This window comes from Neophocaena asiaeorientalis, unplaced genomic scaffold, assembly GCF_003031525.2.
Source record: "Neophocaena asiaeorientalis asiaeorientalis breed wild unplaced genomic scaffold, Neophocaena_asiaeorientalis_V1.1 scaffold67, whole genome shotgun sequence".
NCBI lineage: Eukaryota > Metazoa > Chordata > Mammalia > Artiodactyla > Phocoenidae > Neophocaena > Neophocaena asiaeorientalis.
The window spans coordinates 9,472,415-9,492,802 of record NW_020173731.1 but is presented as its reverse complement, the minus strand read 5'-3'; the positions used below and the strand labels follow the sequence as shown (position 1 = coordinate 9,492,802).

The window sequence follows — 20,388 nt, the reverse complement described above, 5'->3', positions numbered from 1 at the left end:
TATCTTCATTTTTGATGATGTACTGGAAGGCATTAAAAACCTGAAAACAATACTGAAGGCATTAATAAATACAACATAACCACTGCTTCAATGTAACAGTTCTTCAGGTTTCTTCAAGAACATCCACAGCTCTTTTCATCTGATCTCCATTTGACCCATTTTGATGTTTGAATAAAGTTTGTGCTGCCATAGTTTCTTACATATTCATAAGGCAGTGTTCTCAGCTATACCAAATAACACTTGACTGTTATTTGACACTATTTGTCTTAACCTGTAGTAGTATCAAGTTCGGCCTTACTCTCCACCAATTTTCATGAATGGTTCAGCCCAACACACCATGACTATAGAAAATTTCAGTTGAAGTAAAAATAAATGTCATCAGTTTTTCCAAATTGTATGGCAAACTTTGAACAGCTTGTGGTGTACTAATTGAGAATTTCTGCCTTTAACGTTTATAATATGAAATAAGTGTTCAACTATTTTTGTCTTGCTTGGATTTCCTTTGGTTATAGTTTGATGAATCATATTTATCTTAGATGTATATAAAATTGTGCCTTAACCTAATAAAGAAGAGAGATCTCATCTAATTTAGAAGGCATGAAGAAGATAATTTTAATGTTCAAATAAAGACACAAAAGTTGGGAAAGCAATAGTACTTTGACAAATGGAAATTGTCCTTCTAAATTCTCCAAGATTGTAATCTCTTGTAAGCAGCAATTTAAACAGGATTAAGTGTTTATTTAGAATATAACATTCATTATTCTTTGCCTCTAGATACCGACTCATTGGTAAATCCTCTGCTGAATGCATCATCTCTGGCAACTCTGTCACCTGGGATAATGACCCACCTATTTGTGAGAGTGAGTTGAAATATTCTTTTCTATCACCTTTACCAATAAATTCTCCCTTTCCCCCTGGAGTTATAAAAATCTTAATTGATTTTTGCATTCTGTCATTCAGATGGCTGCAGACAGCTGTAATGGTCTCAAAAATACATGTGGGGTCCTGGCAACTGCTTTCTTAAGTTCATCTTTATCCTGGGTTGTGCCTTTTCTGAACCTCGGGACTTAAATGCATAAAAGTCTTCAAACTTTATTTTTACTTCAATTAATTTGGAATTATGTTGGTTCTGCCATCCCCAGTATAATAACCATCCTGCTTAGAAAATTAGTAAAGATTTTTAAAGTGATACTCTTTGAGGTTTGATGAAGCTGTGGAGGAATTCACACTTTCATGTGCCAATGGTTCAACACACTCTCTTGAAAGTCATAATGTAATATAAGCCTCAAAAATGGGCTTATATTTTGATCCGCTTCTTAGAATTTATACTTAGGAAATAAACAGATTGTAAACTTTTTATTGCAGCATACTTCATAATGGCAAACATGTTAAACTAACCTAAATGCACTGCATGGTCCCTAATATGGTTTGGAAATAACCTATTGGAAGTAAAAAGACATGTCAAAAGTGACTACAGAGAATTCCCTAAGAAGCATAAAATAGCCATGCAGAATTAGAAGAAATACATCCATACATTGAAAATTTATTCAGCCATAAAAAGATATTATGGAAAAGCACTTAATATTTGTAAATATGATTATTATATATATTTCTGTGAAGAAAATCAGATGACAAAATAGTATGTTTTATACACAATTTATACAAGACTATAGAAGATCTCATTATATTAAAAATAATACACCTTGACATATTTCCATTTTTTGTCTCTGTCTATAATTCTGTAACCTTTTCTATATCCAACCCTGACAAGTGGCTTTAAGCCTCCTTGGTGAAGGGTAGGGAGGAAACTTACGGTATACATTTTGGCTGTGCAGCAGTTGCTTCCTCTTCCTCAAGAAGAGCCAGTCTCCTGTTTTATTGAAGCTGCTCTGGGTCTCTAAACTGGTTCTCAAGTCTTAGAATTGGTTGATAAATAACCACCACTCTGTTTTGTAGTGATTCAAGTCAGGCTTCTGTTCACTAGACCTAGATCTTCTCTGCTAATACAAATCAACTAAAACTTTAGACCAGCATCCATCTACTTCAGTTTTAGAGATTCCATGATCAATGAGCCAATGATAAAGATCTTTGCAGGAAAATCATTCTGATTTCTGCTTCAGTTGTCTCTGACGGTTAAGTGTTACCACTTGGCCTCTGCAACCCTGAGGTCCTTTCATCCCCATTGGATTCAGGTAACCCCATTTAATAGCTACCATTCCCACTGTCATTCCTGGCCTATGGAGAATAGCCATCACAGAGTTCTTCAAGGATGCTGAAACTTTTGTATAAATGTATTTCTCAAAGCCTTGGGTAAAAGGTCTCACTTTCAACCTATGTGCACCATGGAGATAATTAGGGAGTAGATGAACAGGTCTTACATAATAAATCCACTCTAGCATTCCTAAGTCCCTAGGCCACAGGATGTTTTCCTCTGCAGTACACTAATAATGTTCTGCTTTTCAACTTCATTCTGTTAGGCCACACTCAAACTAACACACTGAATTCAGAATCTCAATTCTTTTGCTGTATTTTATACTTTCTCACAGGTCATAAGTTTTATTTCCCCAAATCTCCCTGGTCCTGTCAGGGCTTGAATCTGGTTAGAGGACTAGAAACAATGCAAGGTGGTAGGGATAGGTCCTGAGGAAAATCATCAGTCCTTGCAATTTGGGTTGCCAGACTTAATAAATAAAAATGCAAGATGCCCAATTAAATTTGAATTCAGAGAAGCAACAAATATTTCTGTAGTATAAATATGTGCCATGCAATATTTGGGATATACTTAGAAATTTTCTTGTTTTTCTGAAATTCAAATTTAATAGAGCATTCTGTATTTTCCACGGCAGTCCTATCAGGACAGCTACCTCAGGAGAGGCTGTTAGTTTCTTCAGGCAAGAGGAGGCTTTTCTCCTCAGATCAGGGAGGAAGGCTCTCCTTCTGGCGAAGGAGGCTTGGCAGAATTTCTTGTTTTCTTTTTTGCCATCTGTGTATCATCTTTTTAAATTTTTTTTTGTATTTACAATTATTTACTTTTCTTTGTGGTTACAATATTTTTAACATCTTTATTGGAGTATAATTGCTTTATAATGTTGTGTTAGTTTCTGCTGTATAAAAAAGCGAAACAGCTGTATGCATACATATATCCCCACATCGCCTCCCTCTTGCATCTCCCTCCCACCCTCCCTATGCCACCCCTCTAGGTGGTCACAAAGCACCGAGCTGACCTCCCTGTGCTATGCAGCTGTTTCCCACTAGCTATCTATTTTATATTTGGTAGTGTATATATGTCAATGCTACTCTCTCACTTCATCCCAGCTTACCCTTCCCACTTACCGTGTACTCAAGTGCATTCTCTATGTCTCTGTCTTTATTCCTGTCCTGCCCCTAGGTTCATCAGAACCTTTTCTTTTTAGATTCCATATATATGTGTTGGCATACAGTATTTGTTTTTCTCTTTCTGACTTACATCACTCTGTATGACAGACTCTAGGTCCATCTACCTCACTACAAATAACTCAATTTTGTTTCTTTTTATGGCTGAGTAATATTCCATTGTATATATGTGGCACATCTCCTTTATTCATTCATCTGTCAATGGACACTTAGGTTGTTTCCATGTCCCAGCTATTGTAAATAGAGCTGAAATGAACATTGTGGTACATGACTCTTTTTGAATTATGGTGTTCTCAGGGTATATGCCCAGCAGTGGGATTGCTGGGTGGTATGGTAGTTCTATTTTTAGTTTTTTAAGGAACTTCCATACTGTTCTCCAGAGTGGCTGTGTCAATTTACATCCCACCAACAGTGCAAGAGGGTTCCCTTTTCTCCACACCCTCTCCAACATTTATTGTTTGTAGATTTCTTGATGATGGCCATTCTGACCGGTGTGAGGTGATACCTCATTGTAGATTTGATTTGCATTTCTCTAATGATTAGTGATGTTGAGCATCCTTTCATGTGTTTGTTGGCAAACTGTATAGCTTCTTTGGAGAACTGTCTATTTAGGTCTTCTGCCCATTTTTCGATTGGGTTGTTTGTTTTTCTGATACTGAGCTGCATGAGCTGCTTGTAAATTTTGGAGATGAATCCTTTGTCAGTTGCTTCATTTGAAAATATTTTCTCCCATTCTGAGGTTGTCTTTTTGTCTTGCTTATGGTTTCCTTTGCTGTGAAAAAGCTTTTAAGTTTCATTAGGTCCCATTTGTTTACTTTTCTTTTTATTTCCATTTCTCTAGCAGGTGAGTCAAAAAGGATATTGCTGTGATTTATGTCATAGAGTGTTCTGCCTATGTTTTCAGCTAGGAGTTTTATACTGTCTGGCCTTACATTTAGGTATTTAATCCATTTTGAGTTTATTTTTGTGTATGGTGTTAGGGAGTGTTCTAATTTCATTCTTTTACATGTAGCTGTCCAGTTTTCCCAGCACCATTTATTGAAGATGCTGTCCTTTCTCCATTGTATATTCTTGCCTCCTTTATAAAAAATAAGGTGACCATATGTGTGTGGGTTTATGTCGGGGCTTTCTGTCCTGTTCCATTGATCTATGTTTCTGTTTTTGTGCCAGTACCATACTGTCTTGATTACTGGAGCTTTGTAGAATAGTCTGAAATCAGGGAGTCTGATTCCTCCACCTCCGTTTTTTTTTTTTTTCTCAAGATTGCTTTGGCTATTTGCAGTCTTTTGTGTTTCCATACAAATTGTGTAATCTTTTGTTCTACTTCTGTGAAAATGCCATTGGTAGTTTGATAGGGATTGCCTTGAATCTGTAGATTCTTTTCAGTACTTGTGATTGGCCTGCTTATGTCTTCTATTTCTTCCTGGTTCAGTCTCAGAAAGTTGTGCTTTTCTAAGAATTTGTCAATTTCTTCCAGGTTTTCCATTTTATTGGCATAGAGTTGCTTGAAGTAATCTCTAATGATCCTTTGCATTTCTGCAGTGTCAGTTGTTACTTCTCCTTTTTCATTTCTAATTCTATTGATTTGAGTCTTCTCCCTTTTATTCTTGATGAGTCTGGCTAATGGTTTATTTTGTTTATCTTCTCAAGCAACCAGCTTTTAGTTTTATTGATCGTTGCTATTGTTTCCTTTATTTCTTTTTCATTTATTTCTGAGCTGATCTTTATGATTTCTTTCCTTCTGCTAAATGTGGGGGTTTTTTGTTCTTGTTTCTCTAATTGCTTTAGGTGTAAGGTTAGGTTGTTTATTTGAGGTGTTTCTTGTTTCTTGAGGTAAGGTTGTATTACTAAAAACTTCCCTCTTAGAATTGCTTTTGCTGTATCACATAGCTTTTGGGTCATTGTTTCTAGGTATTTTGATTTCCTCTTTGATTTCTTCAGTGATCTCTTGGTTATTAAGTAGTGTATTGTTTAGTCAGCCTCCATGTGTTTGTATTTTTTACATATTTTGTTCCTGTAGTTGATATCTAGTCTCATAGTGTTGTGCTTGGAAAAGATACTTGATATGATTTCAATATTCTTAAATTTACCAAGGCTTGATTTGTGACCCGAGATATAATCTATGCTGGAGAATGTTCCATGAGCACTTGAGAAGAAAGTGTATTCTGTTGTTTTTGGATGGAATGTCCTATAAATGTCAATTAAGTCCATCTTGTTTAATGTATCACTTAAAGCTTGTGTTTCCTTATTTATTTTCATTTTGGATGACCTGCCCATTAGTGAAAGTGGGGTGTTAAAGTCCCTACTATGATTGTGTTACTGTCGATTTCCACTTTTATGGCTGTTAGCATTTGCCTTATGTATTGAGGTGCTCCTCTGTTGGGTGCATAAATATTTACAATTGTTATATCTTCCTCTTGGATTGATCCCTGGATCATTATGTAGTGTCCTTCTTTGTCTCTTGTAAGTGTCTTAATTTAAAGTGTATTTTGTCTGATATGAGAATTGCTACTCCAGCTTTCTTTTGATTTCCATTTGCATAGAATATCTTTTTCCATCCCCTCACTTTCAATCTGTGTGTGTCCCTAGGTCTGAAGTGGGTTTCTTGTAGCAGCATACATATGGGTCTTGTTTTTGTATCCATCAGCCAGTGTATGTCTTTTGGTTGGAGCATTTAATCCATTTACTTTAAGGTGATTATCGATATGTATGTTCCTATTACCATTTTCTTAATTGTTTTGGGTTTGTTATTGTAGGTCTTTTCCTTCTCTTGTGTTTCCTGCCTAGAGAAATTCTGTTAGCATTTTTTGTAAAGCTGGTTTGGTTGTGCTGAATTCTGTTAGCTTTTGCTTGTCTGTAAAGGTTTCAATTTCTCCTCGAATCTGAATGAGATCCTTGCTAGGTAGAGTAATGTTGGTTGTAGGTTTTTCCCTTTCATCACTTTAAATATGTCCTGCCACTCCCTTCTGGCTTGCAGAGTTTCTGCTGAAAGATCAGCTGTTTACCTTATGGAGATTTCCTTCTATGTTTTATGTTGCTTTTCCTTTGCTGATTTTAATATTTTTTTCTTTGCATTTAATTTTTTATAGTTTGATTAATATGTGTCTTGGCATGTTTCACGTTGGATATATCCTGTATGGGGCTTTCTGTGCTTCCTAGACTTGATTGACTATTACCTTTCCCATGTTAGGGAAGTTTTCAACTCTAATATCTTCAAGTATATTCTCAGTCTGTTTCTTTTTCTTTTCTTCTGGGACCCCTAATTCGAATGTTGGTGTGTTTAATGTTGTCCCAGAGGTCTCTGAGACTGTCCTCTATTCTTTTCATTTTGTTTTCTTTATTCTGCTCTGTGGTAGTTATTTCTACTATTTTATCTTCCAGGTCAATTATCCATTCTTCTGCCTCAGTTATTCTGCTACTGATTCCTTCTTGAGAATTTTTAATTTCATTTACTGTGTTGTTCATCATTTTTTTGTTTGCTCTTTAGTTCTTCTTGGTCCTTGTTAGATGTTTCTTCTATTTTCTCCATTCTGTTTCCAAGGTTTTGGATCATCTTTACTATCGTTACTCTGAATTCTTTTTCAGGCAGACTGCCTATTTCCTCTTCATTTGTTTAGTCTGGTGGGTTTTTACCTTGTGCCTTCATCTGCTGCATATTTCTCTGTCTTCTCATTTTGTTTAAGTTACTGTGTTTGGGGTCTCCTTTTTGCAGGCTGCAGGTTTGTAGTCCCCATTGTTTTTGGTGTCTGCCCCCAGTGGGTGAGGTTGGTTCAGTTGCTTGTGTAGGCTTTTTGGTGGAGGGGACTGGTGCCTGTGTTTTGGTGAGGGGGCTGCATCTTGTCTTTCTCATGGGCAGTACCACGTCCTGTGGTACGTTTTGGGGTGTCTGTGAACTTAGTATGATTTTAGGCAGCCTCTCTGCTAATGGGTGGGGTTGTATTCCTGTCTTGCTAGTTGATTGGCATGGGGCATCTAGCACTGGAGCTTGCTGGCTGTTTGGTGGTGTTGTGTCTTATTGTTGAGTTGGAGATCTGTGTGAGAGCTCTCGCTGATTGATATTATGTGGGGTGGGACATCTCTGGTTTTCCAATGTCCTGAACTTGGCTCTTCGACCTCAGAGGCTCAGGCCTGATGCCAGGCCCGAGCACCAAGACCCTGTCAGCCACACGGCTCAGAAGAAAAGGGAGAAAAAAAGAAAGAAAAAACAATTTAAGAAAAAAAATTATTGCAATTAAAAAAATAATAATAATAGAAAGAAGAGAGCAATGAATCCAATAAACAAATCCACCAATTATAACAAGTGCTAAAAACTATACTAAGATAAACATAAAAATCAGAAACAAATCAGTCACTGACAGCAAACCCCAAGTCTACAGTTGCTCCCAAAGTCTACTGCCTCAATTTTGGGATGATTCATTGTCCATTCAGGTATTCCACAGATGCAGGGTACATCAAGTTGATTGTGGGGATTTAATCCACTGCTCCTGAGGCTGCACAAAGCAATTTCCCTTTCTCTTCTTTGTTCGCACAGCTCCTGAGGTTCAGCTTTGGTTTCGGCCCTACCTCTACGTGTAGCTTGCCCTCAGGCATCTGTTCCCACCCAGACCAGACAGGGTTTAAGCAGAAACCGATTAGGGGGCAGTGGCTCACTGAGGCTGGAGGCAGGAGGGAGGGGTACGGTAGTTATAATTGGAATGCGTAGTGAGCCTGTGGAGGCAGAGGCCAGCGTAGTGTTGCAACAGCCTGAGGCGCACTGTGTGTTCTCCTGGGGAAGTTGTCTCTGGATCACAGGACCCTGGCAGTGGTGTGTTGCACAGGCTCCCAGTGGGGTGTGGATAGTGACCTGTGCTTGCATACAGGATTCTTGGTGGCTGCAGCCACAGTGTTAGCATTTCATGCCCATCTCTGGGGTCTGAGCTGATAGCCATGGCTCACGCCTGTCTCTGGAGCTTGTTTAGACGGTGCTCTGCCTTCTGTGGGCAGACAGGGAAGGAATCCCCTCTCCTTGTGTGGTCTCTTGCCCCTTAGGCAGGTCTAGACATTTTTCCGCACTCCCTCCTGGCTAGCTGTGGCACACTGGCCCACTTCAGGCTGTGTTCACGCAGCCAACCCCAGTCCTCTCCCTGGGATCTGACCTCCGAAGCCCGAGCCTCAGCTCCCAGACCCCACCCACCCTGGCAGGTGAGCAGACAAGCCTCTCAGGCTGGTGAGTGCTGGTCAGCACTGATCCTCTGTGCGGGAATCTCTCCACTTTGCCCTCTACACCCCTGTTTCTGCACTGTCTTCCATGGCTCTGAAGCTTTCCCCATGCCCACCTCCCATCTCCACCAGTGAAGGGGCTTCCTAGTGTGTGGAAACTTTTCCTTCTTCACAGCTCCCTCCCAGAAGTACAGGTCTCGTCCCTATTGTTTTGTCTCTGTTTTTTCTTTTTTCTTTTGCCCTACCCAGGTGCGTGGGGATTTTCTTGCCTTTTGGGAAGTCTGAGGTCTTCTGCCAGCATTCAGTAGGTGTTCTATAGGAGTGGTTCCACATGTAGATGTATTTTTTATGTATTTGCGCAGAGGAAGGTGTTCTCCATGTCTTACTTCTCTGCCATCTTGAAGGTCCTCTCTCGGCAGAATTTCCAGGTTCAAGGTATTCTGTTTCATTAGAATTTTTCCATATATCTCCATCTCAATTTTCAGAGTCTTTCTTTTTCTAATCAATGCCCAAACTTTAGCGTAAGAGATTCTGAAACTGTGAATTCAATTTGCGTTGCAGTTCAGCCACAGGATTAGGTGGTGTGTTTGTTTTTCAGGAATCTTGGCCGGCTACAGGATACAAGTGTTTCTTTTAGGGCAGATGTAGAAGCTTCCAAATCCAGACCTTGAGCAGGAATTTAAAGCTTTGTACTTACAATTTTCTTTCTCTTAAGTTCTCTGGTGCACTTAGGAGTACACAACCAACTCCATTATTTGCCTTCCTTAAAGTGTTCTAGGACAGCAACCACTTGGTCACCCAAAACCTTGCTTCGATTGATTGTAGATGTCTGTGGGTGTTAGCTGAGGTGATCTTCTTTCTCTACACTCCATAAACTACTTGTGTGCCCTTTTACATGGGCAATATTAATTCCTTTAAATCCAATCATATCAAAGAACCAATCCCAGACTCTTCTGTTACTCTGGGATAAATTTTGGTCCAAATATGGAGGCAGAACTACTATTGGTATTATGAAATAAGAGATTTATTATGGAATTAAACTTTATCCAGTTGCATGAGAAGCTGCTCTAAAAAGATCAGAAAAATCACTAACCAGCTGTCTTGGAGTTGGGGCTTTCAGGAAGCTAAGCACATCTGACTGCTGGGGTAGAACTGGGAAGAGGGCTGGTGTTAGAAATCTATAAAAGTTTTTTGCTCTTCATGACTACTGCTTCTGTACCTCACAGTGAAGCATATGAGACTGGGTTGGAATCACTGTAGGTAAGCAGGACCAGCAGTTAAGGAGAGCTGGATGCAGAAATAAGGAGAGCAAGAACAAATGGGAACCTGTCCATTTGTTTGGTGCATTTGTCCCCTTGCCACCTCTGACCAAGGATGACCTTCAGAGTGGAACAGCTGTTGCTTCATTTCTACCTTGCATTTCATGCCAATTTCTCAAACTCTAACCCCAACCTAGAACCATACAAACAAAGTAAGTCTGGGAAAACTAGCTCCAATTTAGCCTTGATGACATTGTACAAAAACAGTAGATAACTACAAACTTTCTGTCTCCCTCCCTCTTCCTCCTCTTCCTCCTGCTTCTTTCTTTTCTTTCTCTATCCCTTCCTTCCTTGTTCTATCTTTCTTTCTGTTTGTTTTTGTTTGTTTGTTTTTTCCATGCTACATGATTTCTGGGATCTTAATTCCCCAACCGGGGATTGAACCTGGGCCCATGGCAGTGAAAGCACTGAGTCCTAACCACTGGACCACCAGGGAACTCTCTCTTCATTCCTTCCTCCCTCCTTCCCTCCCTCCCTTCCTTCCTTCCTTCCTTCCCCTCTTTCTTTCTTCCTTTCTTTCTTTCACTAGGTAGACCACCAGTGTAACATTTCACACTGGGGGCTAGAAGGCATCCTTGTTTTGTTCCCCATCTCAAAGGGAAAGATTCAATCAAATATTTCACTATTAATCTGGTATGTGTTGTAGGTTTTTTTGTAGCTACCCATTTTCAGATTAAGGAAGTTCCCTTATGCTCTTCATTGCTAAGAAATTTTGAAAGACAAACTGATTCAAATTCCAATTTTACATTCTTGAAATAAATCAGCTTGGTCATAATATTTTATAATTTTTATTAGCTGTTTAATATGCTTTTGTTTGAGACACAATTCACATACCATAAAATTACCCTTTTAAAGTATACAGTTCAATGATTTTTGGTATATTCATACTTGTGTAACCAGCACCACTAATTTTAGAATACTTTTATTACTCCATTCTTAATATTTTTTAGAGATTAGACTGTAATTTTCTTTCTTGTAATGTTTTTATCTGATTTTAGTGTCAAATTTATGATAGTCTCATAAAGCCAGCTGGTAGTGTTCCATATATCTGTTTTCCTGTAAAGGTTTAGGTGAGATTGGCATTAATTCTTTTTTAGATATTTGAAATAATTCATCAATAAAGCCTTGTGGCCTGGAATTTACTTTGTTAGATGGTCTTTTTCTCCCAACAATTTTTTCACACTGTGTATACTTTTTATTGACGTTTAACATATATTAAAGTGCACAATCTTATTAATTCAGTTCATTGAACTTTTACAAAGTGAACGCACCCATGTAAATAGCACTCAGATAAGACATAGAACATTATCAGCACCTCAAACTCCCCATCTTGCCCTTTCTCAGTTCTTATCTTCCCAAAGTAACTATTATTCTGCCCTCTATCACCAAAGATTAGCTCTGCCTCTTCTTAAATTTTATATTAATGGAACAAAAAGATGTGTATTCCTGTGTCCAGCTTCTGCTCAGTGTTATACTTAGGAGACTCATCTATGTTGTTGCATGTAGGATTAATTGGATCTTTTCTATTGCTATATTGTATTTAATTAATTTGTAAATTCAGCTGTTTAAATATCAGCAGTATTTCTTACAGGTACATATGCAAATCTATATAAGTTTGTGAATCTTTATATATATGCAAATCTATACATATTTATATGCATGCAAACCTATATAAATTCTTTATATTTCTATAAGTGGAATTTCTGGGTATAAATATATTCAGTTTTAGTAGATACTGCCAAAAGATTTTATAAAATGGTTGTACAAATTTACACTTCCACCAGAAGCATATGAAAGGTCCAGCTGCTCCACATCCTTTGAAACTTGTTATTTATCAATTGTTTAAATATTAGCTATTCTGGTGGCTCACTGTGGTTTTTAATTTGCAGTTTCCTAATGACTGATGCAGAGTACCTTTTCATACACTTATTAATGCCTGTTTAAAACTTTTCCCCAATGTTTACCTGTTTGTGTATCTCTTTATTGTTCTGTAGAAGTTCTTTACATATTCTCAGATTTTCCAATAAATGTAACACAAAAATTTTCTTCCAGGCTATAACTTGTCTTGCTGCTTTCTTAATGATGTCCTTGGTAATAGAAATACATTTTAATAATGTCTAATTCATGAGTCTTTTCCTTTCTAGTTACTGCTTTCTCTGTTCTACTTAAAAAAAAATCTTTGCCTATCATTTTATTTTTCATGTTTAAGTCTGTGATTCATCTCAAATTTATTTTTTGTATGGTGTGGAGTATGGTCAAAGTATTCATTTTTTGTGGTTTTTTTTCCCTGTTGGATAGACAATTAATCTAATAAAATTTATTTAAAAGGACCATTCCTTATATACCACAATGCCCATGAGTCAGGTGATGTGATTTGTGAATCTCATTCCAGAGAGGTTCTCTTCCTTTGGTTTATTTACTACACTGTTTTCATTTCTATAGAATTATATTAAGACATATCTGGTGGCTCATATCCTCTAACCGTTTACTTTCAAGATTTACATGGTAACTCTTGGCCCTTTGCATTTCCATATAAAATTTAGAATCAGCTTGTCAGTTTACACACACACACAAAAAAAATCCTGCTTGAATTTGTATTGAGCTTCTGTTGACTCAGTAGATCAATTTGTGGACCATTAACATATTTACGTTTTTGAGTTTTAAATTCATGAACATGATATATCCCTCCATTTTTGAAGTCTTCTTTAATTTCTCTTAATATATTCCAGTTTACATTATAGAAGTCTTGAACATCATTTATTAGATTTATTCCTAGATATCTTTTTCAAAATTTTATTTTCTAATTGTTTATTTCTTAAACATGCAATCATTTGACCTTGAATCCAGCAATTTTGCTAAATTTTCTTTTAAATTCAATAGTTTATCTACCTATTCTTTTTGATATGCTGCATAAACAATCATGTCATTTGTGAATAATTATCATATTTTTAAATCCTTTCCTGTATCTTTTATTTATTTCTTTTATTTTATTGCATTGGCTAGAAACTCCAGTACAATGTCGAATGGAAGAGATAATATTGGTTTTACATACTCATTATAAAGCATGATATTTCCTGTAAATTTATGGCAGATATCCTTTATCAGATTAAGGAAATTCCTTTTGCTATCTAATTTGCTGAAAGATTTATCATGAATGTGTGTTCTAATTTATCACTCTGCATCTATTAAGATAGTCATATCTATTTTTCCTTTACTTTGTTGATGTTTTGTATTACATTGATTGATCTTTGGAAAGCTAACCAGCTTTGAATTACTAGAATAAATCCATCTTGGTCATGATGTGTTATATATGATTATCTTGTGTGTGGTGTATGTGTTTGTGTGTGTGTGATTGCTAATATTTTTTTATTCAAGTATTGTACGACTGGTTTAATATTTTTAAATTAGTCAATGAAATTCCTATTTTGACCATTATACCATCCTCTGTAAGTACTGCTGTGTTCAGTTTCTTAATATTTTGTTTAGAAAATTTGCATTTATGTTCTCAAGAGATGTTGAACTCTAATTTATTTTTTTCTTTTAATGCCCTTGTCAGGTTTGGGCATCAAGATTATGCTAGTCTTATAAAATGTTTTGGAAAGTATTCATTCTTTTCTATTCTCTGGAATTATTTATGTAACATTAATATTATTTTTCTTTATATCTTTGCAATAATTCAGCAGTAAAGCAATCTGGATGTGAGTTTTTGTTGTTAGGTTTTTAATTACTGATTTAATTTCTTCAATAACTCTAAATTTTTTAAAGATTTTTAATATCTTATTTAATAAGTTTTAGTATGTTGTGCTTTTTAAGGAATGTATTTCATTTACATTTGCTAAGTTATTGGTATAATGTTGTTCATTATATCCTCTTATTATATTTTAACGTGTATGGGGTCTGTACTGATATCTCTATTTTAATTCTTGATAATGGTAACATTTTAAAATTTCTTTCTCTTGATTACTTTTACTAGGCATTTAAAATTTTTTCTAAGATTTTTTTGAAAAACAACTTTTAACTTAATCTTCTGTAGTGTATAACTAGTTTCTATTTTATTGATTTCTGATTTATTATTTCCTTTCTGATACTTTCTTCGAGCTTAATTTGGTGTTCTCTGTTCATTAATTCTTGATATGGAAGCTTAGATAATTTTGTTTTGGCTTTTATTTTTTCTAACAGATATATTTAAACCTGTAAATTTTTCTCCAAAATTGCTGTACTTGCTTCCCACAATCTTCATGTTTTCATTACCATTATACAGAAAAATTGTCTAATTTTCCTTTTGATATCTTCTTCTATCCATAGTTTATTTTAAAGTGTGTTACTTAATTTTCAAACACTTGGAGATTTTTTAGTTATCATTCTTTTGTTTTAATCCTTTGAAACTTTTTGAAACATGTTTTATAGCCCAGAATATGGACAGTTTTGGTAAAATGTTATATATGCCTTTGAAAAGAAGGTGTAGTTGTTTTATGTCATTTTCTATAAATGTCTCTTAGGAAAGTATGATTTACTGTGTTTTTTTTCCTCCACTTGTTCTCTCAGTTATTGATGGGAATGTGTAAAATACCTGTGTTACTTTCCTAGGGCTGCCATAACAAATTACCACAAATTTAGTAGCTTTAAACGATAGAAATTTATTCTCTCATAGTTCAGAGGTCAGCAGTCCCAAAATCAAGGTGTCAGCAAGCCTGGTTCCTTTTCCTGGGAGAAAAAATCTGTCCTATGCCTCTCTTCTACCCCTGGTGGCTGCTGCAATCCTTGGCATTCCTTGGCTTATAGATGCATCACTCCAATATCTGCCACTATTGCACATTGCCTTCTCCTCTGTGTGTGTGTCCCCTTCCCTTCTGTCTCTTACAAACACTCTGGTCTTTAGATTGAAGATCTACTCTGTTAATCCAAGATGATCTCATCTCAAGATCCTTAACTTAATTATATCTTCAAAGACTCTTTTTCCAAATACGTTCACATTCACAGGTACCATGCGTTAGGACATGGAATATCTTTTTAGGGAATCACCATTTAAACCACTACAATCACCAAATATGACTGGATTTGTCTATCTCTCCTATCAGCTATAGGGATTTTTCTTTATGTAATTTAAAAGCTATGTTATTACATACATGAAAATTTTGAATTATTATATTTTCCTGCTTAATTGACACTTTTATCATAATGAAATGTCCCTCTTTACCTTTCATAATATTTCTTGCCTTAAAATCTATTTTGTATGATATCAATATAGATACAACAGCCTTCTTTTTTTGTTTCCTGTTTTTGTATTACATATGTTTCAGATCTTTTACTTTCATCCATTCTTTGTTCTATATTTAAAATTTACCTGGGAATTCCCTGGCAGTTCAGTGGTTAGGACTCTGTGCTTTCACTGCTGAGAGACTGGGTTCCCTGGTCAGAGAACTAAAATTCCACAAGCTGCCCAGCACATCCAAAAAATAAATAAAAATAAAGTAAAATAAAATAAAATTGATCTCTTGTAAACATCATATACTCAGATTTTGTTGTTTCATTCAGTCTGAAAATCTTTGCTTTTAGTTAGAATGTTTAGGACATTTCAGATTAATATAGTTACTGATATAGTTAGGTTTAAACTAACTACAGTTATAGGTTAGTTAGTTATAGGTTTCTCATATTTTAAAATTAATCAAGTATTTTTATTATTCTATTTTTTTCTCCTCAAGAACATTTTAGTTGTACTTTATTTTCTTATTAATGCTATCCTAGAGACTCCAATATAGATTAGCTTAATTTGGTGTTCTCTGTTCATTAATTCTTGATATGGAAGCTTAGATAATTTTGTTTTGGCTTTTATTTTTTCTAACAGATATATTTAAACCTGTAAATTTTTCTCCAAAATTGCTGTACTTGCTTCCCACAATCTTCATGTTTTCATTACCATTATACAGAAAAATTGTCTAATTTTCCTTTTGATATCTTCTTCTATCCATAGTTTATTTTAAAGTGTGTTACTTAATTTTCAAACACTTGGAGATTTTTTAGTTATCATTCTTTTGTTTTAATCCTTTGAAACTTTTTGAAACATGTTTTATAGCCCAGAATATGGACAGTTTTGGTAAAATGTTATATATGCCTTTGAAAAGAAGGTGTAGTTGTTTTATGTCATTTTCTATAAATGTCTCTTAGGAAAGTATGATTTACTGTGTTTTTTTTCCTCCACTTGTTCTCTCAGTTATTGATGGGAATGTGTAAAATACCTGTGTTACTTTCCTAGGGCTGCCATAACAAATTACCACAAATTTAGTAGCTTTAAACGATAGAAATTTATTCTCTCATAGTTCAGAGGTCAGCAGTCCCAAAATCAAGGTGTCAGCAAGCCTGGTTCCTTTTCCTGGGAGAAAAAATCTGTCCTATGCCTCTCTTCTACCCCTGGTGGCTGCTGCAATCCTTGGCATTCCTTGGCTTATAGATGCATCACTCCAATATCTGCCACTATTGCACATTGCCTTCTCCTCTGTGTGTGTGTCCCCTTCCCTTCTGTCTCTTACAAACACTCTGGTCTTTAGATTGAAGATCTACTCTGTTAATCCAAGATGATCTCATCTCAAGATCCTTAACTTAATTATATCTTCAAAGACTCTTTTTCCAAATACGTTCACATTCACAGGTACCATGCGTTAGGACATGGAATATCTTTTTAGGGAATCACCATTTAAACCACTACAATCACCAAATATGACTGGATTTGTCTATCTCTCCTATCAGCTATAGGGATTTTTCTTTATGTAATTTAAAAGCTATGTTATTACATACATGAAAATTTTGAATTATTATATTTTCCTGCTTAATTGACACTTTTATCATAATGAAATGTCCCTCTTTACCTTTCATAATATTTCTTGCCTTAAAATCTATTTTGTATGATATCAATATAGATACAACAGCCTTCTTTTTTTGTTTCCTGTTTTTGTATTACATATGTTTCAGATCTTTTACTTTCATCCATTCTTTGTTCTATATTTAAAATTTACCTGGGAATTCCCTGGCAGTTCAGTGGTTAGGACTCTGTGCTTTCACTGCTGAGAGACTGGGTTCCCTGGTCAGAGAACTAAAATTCCACAAGCTGCCCAGCACATCCAAAAAATAAATAAAAATAAAGTAAAATAAAATAAAATTGATCTCTTGTAAACATCATATACTCAGATTTTGTTGTTTCATTCAGTCTGAAAATCTTTGCTTTTAGTTAGAATGTTTAGGACATTTCAGATTAATATAGTTACTGATATAGTTAGGTTTAAACTAACTACAGTTATAGGTTAGTTAGTTATAGGTTTCTCATATTTTAAAATTAATCAAGTATTTTTATTATTCTATTTTTTTCTCCTCAAGAACATTTTAGTTGTACTTTATTTTCTTATTAATGCTATCCTAGAGACTCCAATATAGATCCTTGATTTATTATAATCTAATTAATTATAACATACTATTATATAATCTAATTTATTATAAATAATGCTTTTTACCACCTCCCAAACAATGCAAGAACCATAGCAGTTTAACTCCATTGATGCTCTCCTGCCATTTTCTACTGTTTTTTTTACATATATTATATATCTCACAAGATAGTATAGTTGCTGCTTTTATAAAAGTGGTATTTATTTATATTTATCTACACATTAACTCTTTCTGTTACACTTCCTCTCTATTGCAGTTCTATCAGTTCTATGTGACACTATTTTCCTTCAGCCTAAAGAATTCTTTCTAAGCATTTTTGTATTACAGGTCTTCTGGCAATAAATGCTTTAAACATCTTTCTACGTATGGTTCCTCTGTTACTCTTTTGTCTATTTACGATCCTTTTGTCAATCTGTGTTATGTCCTGGATATTTTTTTCTGTCCTAGTTTCCAGTTCATTGATTTTTCTTCAACTGTGTCTAAACTGCAACTAATCTTATCCAAATTCTTAATTTCAGTATCAAATGCCCCCTCCTGGTTCAACTAACCTTCCCAGGGGGGAAAAGTAGCCCAAATGCTTGGCTCTCACCTGAATTTGAACCTTCTATGAAACCAGTTTGTTAGCACCCTGATGCATTCTGTATGTTTTATATTTTACCCAGCATTTTTTCTCTGTGGGTGAGATGGGTGGAGTGATGTTTGATTTGAACTACTGAGATTACCATTACCAGAAGCAGAAGCTTCCTAAAGAATTTTCATTTTTAATTTTAAGTGTTTTGGAATTTTGGTTGATGTTACTTAGTTCCAGTTATATAGTGTTAGAACAATACAATTTTTTCTAACTATGTCCTACTATGTACTAGTCTTACTTCTAATTTTTAAATGTATTTAGCTTTTTTTTGGTGGACTACTATATGATCACTTTTACATGGGTATAATATTATGATATCAAACTTAGGCTTGATAAAATGGGTTGCTAGGTTCTCTCCTTTACCTCTTGTGAAACACCTGAAATTACATTTAGAAGTATATATTACTTGAAACTGTGATAGAATTATATGTGAAATTTTTTCTTCTATTTTTACAAGTTTCTTGGTCTATTCTAGCTTTCTATATCTGCTTTAATGAATATTAGTAATTTATATATCCATTTATCATTTAGATTTCCAAAATGTTTAACATCCAGTAGTCTACAGTTTCATAAATATTCTCATGTTTACCCAGATATACTCAAATTCTACTTAGGTATGTCCACCTAAATTACAACTTCATAAAAACTTGTCTACATTAGCAAAGATTAAAAGCAAAAATGAAGGTAAAAATAGTTACAATTTAGTGACTTATTTGATTTCTCTCACTAGTTATTTTAATTCACTGCTTTCCCTTTTCCCAGGCATTCCTTGTGGGCCACCCCCAGCCATCGCCAATGGAGATTTCATTAGCACCAACAGAGAATACTTTCAATACGGAACAGTGGTGACCTATCGCTGCAGTCTTGGGGAGAGAAGGCAGAAGCTGTTTGACCTCGTGGGTGAGCCGTCAATATATTGCACCAGTGAAGACAATCGAGTTGGCATCTGGAGTGGCCCTCCCCCTCAGTGCATTGCACCTAATAAATGCACGCCTCCAGTCATTGAAAATGGAATAAGGATGTCTGAGAACAAAAGCTTATTTTCTTTACGTGAAAGCGTGAGGTTTAGGTGTCAGCCCGGCTTTGCCATGAAAGGACCCTCCACTGTTGAATGCCAGGCCCAAAACAAGTGGGGGCCGAAGTTGCCCAGCTGCTCCAGGGGTGAGTCTGACTGAGGCTTTGAAGGAGCTTACAAATGACGTGAGTTGTAGGAGGATCAGGAGGTTAGTGTCGGTTCTGCGGGGAGGATGTGAGGTGAGCAGTGTGGATGGGTAAATTTTCTTGGGAGGAAACACTAAATAAAGCAGGTGTGTGTGTATGTGTGTGTGCATGTGTATGTGTTCAAACTCAGAAGCAAAGATAAATCTGGGCAAAGAATGTAAAATTTCCTTGGGATGTCACTACTGACATCATCATCTTTCAGTTCTTTCTTTTTTTCAGTTAAAATAATCTTTTTTTAAAAAATTTATTAATTACTCTTGAGTACTGTAACTGCTGTGACATAATGACTGATTCTTCTTGTTAGGCACTGCTATATAGTCTATGGATTCACTTAATTTTTATTAAATTAAATTTATTTATTTATTTGTTTATTTTTTGGCTGCATTGGGTCTTCATTGCTGCACGCAGGCTTTCTCTAGTTGCAGTGAGCAGAGGCTACTCTTCGTTGCGGTGCGTGGCAAGCTTCTCATTGCGGTGGTTTCTCTTGTTGTGGAGCACAGGCTCTAGGCATGTGGACTTCACTAGTTGTGGCACGCGGGTTCAGTAGTAGTGGCTCGCAGGCTATAGATCGCAGGCTCAGTAGTTGAGGCGCATGGGCTTAGTTGCTCCGCGGCATGTGGGATCTTCATGGACCAGGGCTCGAACCTGTGTCCCCTGCATTGGCAGGCAGATTCTTAACCACTGTGCCACCAGGGAAGCCCCACTTAATTCTTAAAGACATGAGGTAGTTACTATTCTTTCCATGTTTTACAGAGAAAGTGAGTCTTAGAGAGGTTAGATAACTGTCCAAGATTAAATAGATACTAACTCTGTGAAGACAAGAACCCAAGCCTACCTGACTCCAGAGCCAGGGAAATCGAAAGCTACTCTAGCTATTTCAAGGAGTGAGGGATTTAGTGCAGGTACGAGATTATAAAGGTGTTAAAAGGGCGGGAAGAGCAAAAGGAGGCAGGCAGTGTTACCAGAGCTCAGGGGGCTGCCATTCCTCCTGGACTAGAGCACAGGCACCTGCACTCACTGCGCATGTATTTCCTCCAGCTGCTCATGCTGCAGAAGCTGCTGCTGCTGCCAGAACGTAGCTGAGGTTGCTGGAGCCTGCAGTCATTGGCATTGATAGAATTAATGTTGCTGCTGCTAAGGAAGAGCCATCAGTTGCCACTTCCTGAGCCTCCTTTACAAGAAGAATGACTT

The 20,388-nt window shown here is 36.1% G+C and overlaps 1 protein-coding gene across 1 annotated transcript in view; it reads left to right on the top strand.

Annotated features, from left to right (window-relative positions):
* Positions 1-19,377, top strand: part of LOC112403485 (complement component receptor 1-like protein) — a 48,415-nt gene extending 29,038 nt beyond the window's left edge. The window contains exons 4-5 of the mRNA XM_024750973.1: positions 775-860; positions 18,739-19,377. Of these exons, the coding sequence (XP_024606741.1) occupies positions 775-860; positions 18,739-19,151 (499 nt within the window). The 3' untranslated portion in view covers positions 19,152-19,377. The remainder of the gene's footprint in view (positions 1-774; positions 861-18,738) is intronic.
* The last annotated feature ends 1,011 nt before the right edge of the window (positions 19,378-20,388 follow it).